Source organism: Pelodiscus sinensis, chromosome 30 (assembly GCF_049634645.1).
Source record: "Pelodiscus sinensis isolate JC-2024 chromosome 30, ASM4963464v1, whole genome shotgun sequence".
Lineage (NCBI taxonomy): Eukaryota > Metazoa > Chordata > Testudines > Trionychidae > Pelodiscus > Pelodiscus sinensis.
Genome location: NC_134740.1, coordinates 12,781,134 through 12,793,771, shown reverse-complemented (window position 1 = coordinate 12,793,771; position 12,638 = coordinate 12,781,134). Strand labels below are relative to the sequence as shown.

At 46.3% G+C, this 12,638-nt stretch overlaps 2 protein-coding genes across 2 annotated transcripts in view; one reads left to right on the top strand and one right to left on the bottom strand.

The window, feature by feature from the left end:
- LOC102448380 (olfactory receptor 14A16-like) overlaps positions 1–12,638 on the bottom strand; it is a 111,676-nt gene that overhangs the window by 78,850 nt on the left and 20,188 nt on the right. The gene's annotated exons all lie outside the window — the stretch shown is intronic.
- LOC102446887 (olfactory receptor 6F1-like) lies at positions 7,982–8,908 on the top strand. Its single transcript, XM_006135716.2, has one exon. It carries the CDS (start codon positions 8,123–8,125, stop codon positions 8,906–8,908), a length of 786 nt encoding a protein of 261 aa, XP_006135778.2. The 5' UTR covers positions 7,982–8,122.

Genomic DNA, 12,638 nt, shown 5'->3' with positions numbered 1-12,638 from the left:
TAGATAGATAGATAGATAGATAGATAGATAGATAGATAGATAGATAGATAGATAGATAGATAGATAGATATGGTGTAAGGGGAGAGAGAGAAGGAGAAAGGTGACTGAGTTCAGATTCAGATAGATAGGAAGGGGCAGGAGAATGCAAGTTTGAGGAGACGAGTGGACAGAGAGAGCATTGGACAGGTGACATACCAAGCTGAGAGGAATGTGGATGGGCAATATCACAGAAGCCCTCCATTATCATCTATAGATTTCTCTTGGGCTGTGCCTTTGGTCCTGAGGACTGTGCTGGCATGAGGCAGTGAATGCCCCCATGTATTACTGGAGACTTCCTTAAGTTTAACTTTGCGGGTCAGGTGTAGGGTACGTCATTCTCCGCACAGGATGGGTTCTGAAAGAACCTGGTCAGCAGCTCTGGATGGGAACAAGCGACATCGTCTGTCTTCTGCCCCCAAACGCATTGGCTTTCATCTTGGCCACTCAAATGCAGCAGCTCAGTCCGACCTCTGAGAAGGCGGTGTCCCTGTTGCCATGCATGCAATTAGACCATGAGTCTCACATGGAATTCTCCTCTTGCTTGTCTTTATATTATTACGGGACTAGCTTCTGACAGAGGGTCTACTCGGTCCTCCATCAATCCCCTGCAAATTAGACTGGCAATTATTGAAGTGCCTAAAGAAATTTAGTTACCCAAACATCATTGATTTTAATGGGAGTCGGGCACCTAACTCCCTTGGTCTTCTGGAAGATCCCAGCCTACGTCTCTGTGAAGGGAAGGAAGACCAGCTGCGTCATTTCAGCAATGCTGTGGTCCTTCACTCAAACGTTATTTAGTCCTTAGTCTAGCACGTTTCCATTGTGTTTCCAATGATGAGGCCTGATATTCCTGATATTCCATCTGTGGTCCAGCAAGATTTTAGTTATTCAAATGTCCACTTTTCATGGGAGTGGACAAGTTTCCCGCAGACCTGTAAAGTTTGTTTACAGCCCCCAGTCCTGGCTTGCAGTCCTGTGTGGATATTTGGCTTTGATTTACCCCCTCAGTGTCTTCTAAGTACCCAGCAAGCAGTGGCAGTGTTGGTCATGCTGCTAGACAATATTGATCTCCCGTGGTCAGGCAAATTCTCTGGTTCAACATCGGTCAGGCCATAGGGTGCCGGATTAGAGAGGTTCAACCTGTATATTAAAGAACACTAGGGAACTTCTAGTGCACGGTGTGTCAGGAACAGTCTTTCATAGGTAATTAAGTGACTACTGTGTATCTCTAGACATCTGAATGACATTAAACATCTGGTACTTTATACTGCTGTATCATACACCACTTATTACACTTATTAATCACAGAATCCTAGGGTGGGTAGAGACCTCAGGAGTCATGAAGTCCAACCCCCTGTCCAAGGCAGGAACAACCCCAACTCAATCATCCCAGCCAGGGCTTGGTCAAGCTGGGACTTCAAAATCTCTAGGGATGGAGATTCCACCCCCTCCCTAGGTAACCCATTCTAGTGCTTCCCCACCCTCCTAGTGAAATAGCTTTTCCTAATATACAACCTAGACCTACCCCACTGCAATGTGAGACCATTTCTCCTTGTTCTGCCACCTGCCCCCACTGAGAACAGCCTCTCTCCAGCCTCTTTGGAACCCCCCTTCAGGGAGTTGAAGGCTGCTCTCAAATTTCCCCTCACTCTTCGCTTCTGCAGGGTTAAATTTTGATGCAGTTTCCTAACTTTCAACGGGCACAATGGGCAAGAATTGGAAAATGTGTGGGCACCCAACAGGACTCTCTAATGCACATTGACACCTAACCCTCACTGCCTTGGGTGGATGTCTGTTCCGACGTGCTTTGAAAATTCCCATAGGCCTCTCTCAGTCTGACCATTTGTAATGTTCAAGTAACTTAAACAATTGCACATGGGTGAGTTTGCTAGAGAACAGACACAGAGGAGCAAGGCTTCCTAACGTCCCCTGCTTATCTATAGCAGAGGACAACGTCCGTACCAAGCCAGGGGTTGGCACATTCTAGAAAAGCCCATGAAAGTCTATGGAGATGCAATCTCCAGGGTCACTTCCGAGGAATATAAATTGGGGTTATTTGCGAGACCTGCCGAGTTGCCGTCTGTAAAAGCAGGTAAGGGGAAAGGCACCCTCAGGGTAATGAAATGAGAATGGAACGATATGCTAATCAGCACAGAAATCTGTGTAATATGCAGGAGGAGATTTATGGAACCTTTAAATGTTTGATGTGTAAGTGGAGGAGAAAGATGGCTCCCTCTTTTGCAGTGATTTTTTCCCCCTCTGAATCTAGGAGTGCTACACTCTAACAAGAGACTATAAGGTAGAAAGGTGAGGTTTGGTTAGTTCTCTCAAAAAAAGCTAAAAATCTAAGTCCTCTTAAGTGTGTGTGCGTCTGTCTGTCTGTCTGTGTCTGCCTGTGTGTGTGTGTGCGAGTGAGAAAGAGTGAGAGAGGGAGAGTCTATCTCCGAAATATAATTTAAACCCCTTGTATCTACCATACATATTTGTTGAAAGATTGTGGGTCTGTGTATCTGTACGTGTGTGTCTGTCTGTGAACGTGTTTGTCCAAGAACTCTTCCCAAATGGTAAGCGCTAGGGCCACCAAATTCGGTAGGCAGCTTCCTTTGATCATAACGTAGAGTGGTGTAGAAGTTGGGTTGTGTCAGGAAAACGGGATATGCCCAGAATGGGATTGCTTCTCAGAAAACCAAATGGAAAAGAGACACAGAATCCCCAAGGCAGGTGAATGGGGCTGGTTGTGGGTGTGCCCCACTCCTGTCCGGGACTGTGCCGGCCCCAATCCCCCCCCACCAAGTGCCTTTTAGGGACCTGCATGGGAGACTGAATATCCCCCCTTCCAATTCATTTAGGAACATTGCCGGCTGTTCCCGTTTGTTAGGGAGCGAGGGGAAAGTGCTCAGTTTGCTGCATCCTCACACTGGCTGGGGAACACAGGGGACAAATAAATTGGGACCTGCTCCAGCTGGGGGACGTGTCCCCCGTGTTCCAGCTGTGCCCTTTGGACCTGCAGCGGCCATGGAGAGACGCTTCTCACCTGGCCCCACACTGCTGCGGTGAGAGAGGGCTGGAGTTAGCTCCTCTCCCCAGGGCAGCCTGCACCTTGCACCCTCCTTCCCAACCCCTCCATAGAGCAATGATTCAAATGAACCATGGACATTGTCATTCTATGTTCCAACCCCCCCCCCCCCCCCCCCAAAAAAAAATAAATGGAGTGAAGGACCTGAGGGACACCAGGTAAATCTGTGAGTTAACAGACATGGTCTCCAGGTTCGGGGGTGATCCCAGCTGGTGCGGGGAAAACGTTTCCCACGGTGAGTCACCGGTGCATGGGTCACATATGTCTATATCTTTCCTCCCTCTCATGCGTTTTGTCTTTATCTCATTCTTCTGCAACTCTTGAGTGCGTAAGAGACCACAATGGCCTCTGCCACAGGGGTGCAGCTTTCATGGCAGCTACAGGGGGATGAGTCAAGGAGACAAAAAACTGAGGGTATGTCTACACTACCCCCCTAGTTCGAACTAGGGGGGTAATGTATGCATACCGAACTTGCTAATGAAGCCCGGGATTTGAATTTCCCGGGCTTCATTAGCATAAAGCCGGCGCCGCCATTTTTAAAAGCCAGCTAGTGCGAACCCCGTGCCGCGTGGCTACACGCGGCACGGGCTAGATAGTTCGGACTAACAAGGCATACAGATAATTCGGAATAGCTTGCTAGTAGCCGCGCGGCACGGGGTTCGCACTAGCCGGCTTTTAAAAATGGCGGCGCCGGCTTTATGCTAATGAAGCCCGGGAAATTCAAATCCCGGGCTTCATTAGCAAGTTCGGTATGCATACATTACCCCCCTAGTTCGAACTAGGGGGGTAGTGTAGACATACCCTAAAAGTGGACAGGTTCCTTCACTCATATGCAGGCTGTTTTCGTAGCTCAAAACACCACTCCGGCAGATGGGAAATAAGGAGTGGGTGATTGTCCGACTCTGTCACTGACTTGCTGTGTGAACTTCACACAACCCCTCCATGCCTCAGTTTCTCTTTCTGTCAATACATGAGCTACCACTGCTCACCCGCCTTAGGCACATCGCTCCGGATCTGCAGGTGAGAGAGTTCCGTGCGCTTCTCCCAAGCTTTCCAGAGAGAACAAAGAGACCCTCGTGGACTTCCCTGTCTTTGGGCCAGGCCCTCGTTAAGCATGGAGTTTAGGGCATTAGAAGGCAGGAGTATTTTTTCTCTGTACTGGAATTTGCTCCTGTCTTCTGATGTATCTCCTCTTTTTGCAGACAACTGATAACGGCTAATTATTTACTAGAGGGGTGCCAGATCATTCCCGGCAACAAAGGGGGGACTTCTCAACCCGTCGGAGAATGTAATAGCCCGGGAGCAGACAGTGACTGGGAGATGCCAGATTAGTCCCCTGTGGAATAAGGAGAAGTGGTAGTGTGGGATTTTCAAATAAGTTGATGGGAAATATTTTGTCGCTGTGTAGGGCGAGGAAAAAATTCAACAGCCAATCAGGGACAGATTTTTCAAGCTATTGAGGCATCCACCAGTATTCTCAAAGTCCTCAAGATGCCTAAACCACACTCAACTCCACACGTGTCGCAGAAGAATATTAAACAGACACCAATAGGTGAGAAGCAGCTGGAGATTGCAGGAGCTGGGAAGAGAGCTGTGTTAGTAGGAGCATTTCCAGCTGATCTAGAGAAGTGATTATTCCACTTTATACGACACTGGTGAGGCTACCTCTCAAGTGTTGCATCCAGTTCTGCCCTCCCTCCCCCACTACAGAAAGGATGTGGACGCATTGGATAGGGAGAGGGTCCAGCGTTGGGGCAACAAAAATTATTCGGGGGGCTGGAGTAAATGACCTACGAGGAGAGGCTGAGGGATTTGGGCTTGTTCAGTCTGCAGAAGAGAAGAGTGAGGGGGCATTTAAGAGCAGCCATCAACTTCCTTAAGGGAGGTTCCAAAGAGGCTGGAGAGAGGCTGTTGTCAGGGGTGGCAGATGGCAGAACGAGGAACAATGGTCTCAAGTTGCAGGGGAGGAGTTCTAGGTTGGAAATTAGAATAAACTATTTCCCTAGGAGGGGGGTGAAGCACTGGGTTGGGTTCCCTAGGAAAGGGGTGGAATCTCCATCCCTAGAGATTTTGAAGACCTGGCTTGACCAAGCCTTGGCTGGGATGGTTGAGTTGGGAATGGTCCTGCTTTGGGCAGGGGGTTGGACTGAGTGACTCCTGAGGTTTGCTCCAACCTAACCTTGTATGATTTTCTGACTAAAGTTAGACATTTGAAAATCAGCAGATCTAGATAATTCACACTCAAGAGGGTTAATCTTGGCTGGGGAGCACACTGGACAGTTACGGCTAATTTTCTTCAAGCATCAGGTAACAAGGATCTGAAGCAATCCAAGATGCCAATGTTTAAAGAGGGCAGATGGCAGAAGCAATGGAGGTATCGACTTCTCAGGTTGAGATTGACCTTATGCAAGATGGTTAATAAGGAACTCAATGAATAAAGCAATATAATTAATGCAACTGAACCTGAGTTGACGGATCCTTTCAAACTAACGGGGTGTCATTTTTGATGACAGTACAACCACAATTGATAAAGGTAACAGTGCTGAGGTAACAGCCATTTGACTTCATATTGCACAATACTTTGATTAAACAGCTCAAAGGATACAAATAAGACATGGCACATAATACATGGACTCTGGCTAAGTGTTGGGTTTCAAAATGTAAGCGTGGAAGGGAATTATCAGGAGACAGGAGTTTAACAAGGTTCAAAAAAAGGGCTAGATAGATTCATGGAGGTTAGGTCTATCTGTGGTGCTATTAGCCAGGATGGGTAGGAATGGTGTCTCTAGCCTCAGTTTGTCTGGAGGTGGGTGACGGGGGAGGGATCACGTGAGGATTACCTGTTGTGATCACTTCTTTTGGGGCATCTGGTATTGTCTGCTGTTGGCAGACAGGATACTGGGTTGGATGGACCATTGGTTTGACCCAATATGGCCGTTCTTCTGTTCATATGTTCTTATATTAACAGGTGTGAATCTACAGAGGTCCAATGGGGTTTTGTGAATATCCTAACACTGTTTTAACATTTTCAGTGATATGGAAAGTAACGTGAACTCACCATTGATAACGTTTACCAATGACACAAAAACAGAGACGTAGTTAATGAAGAGGACAGGTCACTGATACCGAAGGAGCTGCTCACTGAGAAAGCTGGGTGTAAGCAAACCTGATTTTTATTATGACGAAATATAAATGTACTTGCTGAGGGCTAAAGAATTTTGGCTATGCTAACAGGACAGCCTGGGATACAGTGACATTGAAAAAGAAATAATTAACTTTTGTAGCAATTTACTAACCATCATGGTGGATTCTCCATCAGTGAGAATTTTAAATCAAGATGTTTTAAAAAAAAATCTTCTTTAGACATTGGTTGGAGAAGTTATCTGCACTTTGTTAAACAGAAGGCAAGATGAGATGGTCCCTTCTGCTTTGGCATTTCTAAATCGAATCAACCAATGAGTTCATGGGTCCCTACATTTTTCAAAGTCCCACTACATGCCTCAAAACCTTGAAAATCTGGCCCTTGTTGAGTTGGGAAGGCCAATATGATAAAGAGCTTTGATATTTCACAGCCAGACTTTCAAAGGTATGTAACAGGCAAAAGCTTCAGAGGGACGATTGTGGGGACTTTCAAAAGTCTCGCCTGCTGATGCAGGCAGTGATCAATAGCTCAATGTCAGGATGGCGGTCGGTTTCTAGCCCCAAGGTTCGGTTCTGGGACCAGTTCTGTTCAACATCTTTATGAATGACCTCGATGAGGGGATGGATTGCACCCTCAGCAAGTTTGCGGATGACACTAAGCAAGGGGGAGGGGTAGACATGCTGGAGGGCAGGGATAGAGTCGAGAGTGACTTAGACAAACTGGAGGATTGGGCCACAAGAAATCTGATGAGGTTCAACAAGGACAAGTGTAGAGTCCTGCACTTGGGACAAAAGAATCCCAAGCATTGTTACAGGCTGGGGACCAACTGTCTAAGTAGCAGTTCTATAGAAAAGGATCTGGGGATTACAGTGGATAAGAAGCTGGAGATGAGTCAACACTGTGCCCTTGTAGCCAAGAACACTAATGGCCTATTAGGTTGCATTAAGAAGAGCATTTCCAGTCAATCTAGGGATGTCATTATTCTTCTTTACTTGGCTCTGGTGAGGCCAAATCTGGAATATTGTGTACAGTTCTGGGCCCCCAATTACTGGAAGGATGTGGATGCATTGGAGAGGGTCCAGCAGAGGGCAACCAAATTGATTAGGGGGCTGGAGCAAATGACCTATGAGGAGAGACTGAGGGATTTGGGTTTATTTAGTCTGCAGAAGCGAAGAGTGAGGGGGGATTTGAGAGCAGCCTTCAACTTCTTGAAGAGAGGTTCCAAAGAGGATGGAGAGAGGCTGTTCTCAGTGGTGACAGATGGCAGAACAAGGAGCAATGGTCTCAGGTTGTGCTGGGAGAGGTCCAGGTTTGATATTAGGAAAAACTATTTCACTAGGAGGGTGGGGAAGCACTGGAATGGGTTCCCTAGGGAAGTAGTGGAGTCTCCATCCCTAGAGGTGTTTAAATCTCAGCTTGACAAAGCCCTGGCTGGTTTGATTTAGTTGGGATTGGTCCTGCCTAGAGCAGGGGGCTGGACTTGATGACTCCTGAGGTCTGTTCCAGCTCTATGATTCTATGATTTTTGTAAATCTCCAACGGTGCCATCCAAACGCTTTACAAACTCCTCGCTTTTAGAGCCCTGATAACCTAAGCTGATTTTGTTTTGGGACTTAGACCTCTAAATCATTTTCACACCTTTGTCCAACAACCCATAAAACAAAAATGGCCCCTCAGTTATGTCTCTTTTCTCTTGACAGATGGAGCTCGCATCTGGAGTAGGGAAGGGAAACCAGTCCAATGGACAGGAGTTTATCCTCCTGGGATTCTCCGGCAATCAATATGTGCAGATCTCTCTTTCTGTGGTGTTTACCACAACGTACGTCCTGACAATCGCAGGAAACGTTGCCATAATAGCTCTAGTCATGGTCCATCCTCACCTCCAAATGCCCATGTACTTTTTCCTTTCCAACCTCTCCTTCCTGGAGATCTGGTACACCACAGCTTGTGTCCCTAAAGCAATTACCATTTTCCTGGGGCAAAGCAGAACCATCCCCTTTCTTAGCTGCATCCTGCAGATGTACTTCATTTTTACCCTAGGCTGCACAGAATTTTTCCTCTTGACTGCCATGGCCTATGACCGCTATCTGGCCATTTGCTACCCATTGCACTATAGCACCATCATGAGCAACACCAAGTCTGCTCAGTTGGCCCTGGGCTCCTGGGTCTCTGGTTTCGTGATTGTTTCTTACCCAACTTCACTGATGGCCAAGATGTCCTTTTGCGGATCCAACATCATCAACCATTTCTTCTGCAGCACCGATTCCTTGGTCATTCTCTCCTGCTCAGACACCACCCCATTTCAGTTGGCAGCTTTTACTATGTCGACCATCGTCATCCTGGGCTCATGTCTGATAACCGTGGTCTCCTACATTTGCATCATCTCCACCATCGTGAGGATCCCGTCGGCCGAAGGCCGACAAAAGGCCTTTTCCACATGCTCCGCTCATCTTATTGTAGTACTTATGTGGTACGGTTCCAATATCTTCCTATATGTCAGGTTTTCCACGCAGAACTCTTTAGAGATCAACAAGATTGTCAACACTTTGAGCATTATCATAACTCCGCTGTTAAACCCTTTCATCTACACTCTGAGAAATAAGGAGGTGAAGAAGGCTTTCTGGAAGATATTCAGTGGGACATCAAGTTAGCTTTGAATGGCTTCCATGTTACTGCCTTGATTATCAACCTGTTCTCATGTTTGCATTGGACAGGGACAGGCCTAGACAAAATGCCACCAACAGAAGCATCTTTGATGTTCCTCCTCTGTTTGTTAAACTTTTGAACACCTTGTTTTTTATTGCATTTTTTAGCTCAGTGCTCAATTTTGATGGAAAATCGATGTGCATGATTTATCCATCATGTAAGATGAGATGTTTGCATACTATGATCTGTAAATATTTTTTTTGTATTTATACAAATACGCATATGTTAAGCTCATGTAATCGATCAGTTTTAATGTCACAATCTATTGAATCTGTTTATCTTATTTTGGTGTATGTATCATTCTTGTATGTACGGTTAGAAATAAAGGGTATGAAACGGTTTATAGTTTTAAATGCATGAATAAAAGCTGTCAAGGGTGTTTCCAATGCTCTGGCAACCTTAATGAATGGGTGACCACTGGGTGATCAACTTAATGGCCTTGTCTTCTCTCTGAAGTTTGAGCAGTGTTTGGTCCTGGAAAGACAGACAACTATGGCAATTTGTACTAGAATACCAGTTTAACCAGGAATATCTGAGGAATATAAATTAGGCCAAAAATAAACAAAGCAGGTAAGGGGACAGGCACCAGCATGATAATGAAATAGTAGTGGAACTGGATTCAAATCAATATAGATGTCTTCACAATATACTAGGATGATGTTTATGAAACCATTAAATATTTGATTTATAGCTGGAGAAAATATATGTCACCCTCTTTTATAATGCATTTTCCCCTCTCATAAGGAACATAAGAACAGCCAAACTGGATCACACCAAAGGTCCATCCAGCCCAGTGTCCTGTCTGCCCAAAGTGGCCAATGCCAGATACCCCAGAGGGAGGGATCAAAACAGGGAATCATCAAGTGATCCATCCCCTGTTGCCCATTCCCAGACAAACAGAGGCTAGAGACACCATTCCTACCCATCCTGGCTAAAAGCCAGGGATGGACCTAACCTCCATGAACTTATCTAGCTCTTTTTTTAACCCTGGTAAAGTCTTGCTTTCACAACATCCTCAGGCAAGGAGTTCCACAGGTTGACTGTGCACTGTGTGAAGAAAAAAGCTTCCTTTTGTTTGTTTTAAATCTGCTACATATTAATATCATTTGGTGAATCCTAGTTCTTATATTATGGGAATTTTTCCTTATTCACATTTTCCACACGAGTCATGATTTTATAGACCCCAATCATATCCTCTTTTCTAAGTTGAAAAGTCTAAGGGTATGACTACACTACAAAGTTAATTTGAAATAACAGCTGTTATTTCGAATTAACTTTAATAACATCTACAAATGTAAACTGCTATTTCGAAATTAATTGGAAATATGTGAAGCACTTATTTCAAATTTGGTAGACTTCATTCTACGAGGAGTAACGCCAAATTCAAAATAGCTATTTCAAATTAAGTGCCATGTAGACACTTAATTCGAAATAGGGGGCCTCCGGCCCTTCCCAGGGAGCCCTGGTGGCCACTCTGGACACAACCAGGAAAACTTACTCTCCTCTCCCCCAGCCTCGGAGCCATTCAGGGGGTCGACCTTGACCACAGGGCCTGTGCCAGCTCCAAGCCTGCCAGCCCAGAGTCAGCAGTGGCTGCTGGGGCATCTGACCCAGTGGCCCCACAATAGGAGCCAGCAAGCCACTGGCAGCCAGCCCTCCACGGCTCCCCAGGAGCAGTCTGCCAGCTCCCAGGAGCCTGACAGGGGCTGGAGAAGGCGGCTGCCTTCCTGGTCCAGAGTGGAGATCATGGACCTTATTCAGGTTTGGGGGGGATACCCCCAACGTCCATGATCTCCACACTAGATGGAGGAATGTGGCCGTCTATGGCAGGATAGCTGCCAGCCTGGCCACCAAAGGCCACATGTGAACCCAGGAGTGGGTTTGCATGAAAGTCAAGTTGGTCCGATGAGACCCCCCAATCCTGGGTCCTGAGCTTCCCCTCTCCCTTCTTCCCCTTGCTTCCCCCTTCCAGCTCCCTCCTCCCAGATTTCCTCTTCCCCTCTCCCACCTTCTTTCCCAGTCTCCCCAGAGGTTCATTCCCCCCCAGTTTTGTTCAATAAACTGAGTTTCTATTTTTGAACATACATGTATTTTATTTGACATCAGGAAGGGGGGGCTAGGGAGGGGTAAGTGGAAGGAGGTGAGGGAGGAATGGGGCACGAGCCCCCAGTGGGGAGGACCGGGGTGGCTCTGAGGGCTCCTCAGCGTGGATGCTCTCCCTCAGGGCCTTCTGGATCCTGACAGCCCCCCGATGGACCCCCCTGCTGGCATCCTGCAGCAAGTGCAGCCGGGCTGATTCCAAGAACCCCACGAGATGCACCGATATGCCCAGGAGCAGCTCTGGCTCCATGTGGCCGAGTGCTGTGGTGTCCCGAGTGTGGGCACTCAGGGCACTCCAAGCCAGGACGGCTTTGCTGTCCCTCATCGAGGTAGACAAGCAAGCGGGGAACCCTGAGAACTGTCTGTCCGGGGTGGGGGTAGGGTCCCTTTAAGCACGGTGCTCAGTTAGCCTCAGGCAGCAGCCCCACACACTAAGTCCTACTCTGATGCCCTGCTGGCACTGGTTCCAGCCAGCCTTAACTTCGGTTCAGGGTCCCCTCAATGTGGACGTGCTATTTCGAAATAGCAAATGCTATTTTGAAATATTTTTTGCATGTAGATGTGTTATTTTGAATTAGATTAATTCGAATTAACTATTTCGAATTAAGTTAATTCGAAATAGTGCTGTAGTGTAGACATACCCTAAGTCTTTTTAATATCTCATCGTATGGAATCTGTCCGAAACCCCTAATAATTTTTTTTGCCCTTTTCTGAGCCTTTTCCAAAGCCAATATATCTTTTTTTTTAGATGAGGTGACCACATCTGTACACACTATTCAAGATGTGGGTATACCATGGTTTATATTAATGGTTCACAATCCTGCTGAAAGGGCATAACAAGTGGGGTTCCACAGGGGTCTGTTTTGGGTCCGGTTCTGTTAATCAATGATATTGGCATAGAGAGGATGCTTTTGAAGTTTGCAGACAATGCCAAGCTGGAAAGGGTTGCAAGTGCTTTGGAGGATGGGTTATAATTCACACTGATCTGGACAAATTGGAGAAATGGTCTGAGGTAAATAGGATGACGTTTAATAAGGACAAATGCAAAATGCTCCACTTAGGAAGTAACAATCTGTGTCACACACAGAATGGGAAGTGACTGTCTAGGAAGGAGTCCTGCAGAAAGAGATCTAGGGGTTATTGTGGACCACAAACTAAATAGGAGTCAACAGTGTGACGCTGTTGCAAAAAAAGCAAACATGATTCTGGGATGTATTAACAGGTGTGTTATGAGCAAGACATGAGAAGTCATTCTTCTGTTCTACTCTGTGCTGATTAGGCCTCAGTTGGAGTATCATGTCCAGTTTTGGGCACTGCATTTCAAAAGAGATGTGGAGAAACTGGAGAAGGTCCAGAGAAGAGCAACAAGAATCATGAAAGGTCTAGAGAACATGAGCTATGAAGTAAGACTGAAAGAATTGGGCTTGTTTTGTTTGGAAAAGAAAAGACTGAGAGGGGACATGAGAGCAGTTTACAAGTCTCTAAAAGGGTGTTGCAAGGAGGAGGGAGAAAAAATGAAGATGAAGAAGATGATAAAAATGACAAAAGAAGAAGAAAGAAGACGAATAAAAAAGA

What these genes read in the sequence shown, in the direction of transcription:
- LOC102446887 (XM_006135716.2), top strand. Translation starts at nt 8,123, where the DNA reads ATGGTCCATCCTCACCTCCAAATGCCCATGTACTTTTTCCTTTCCAAC.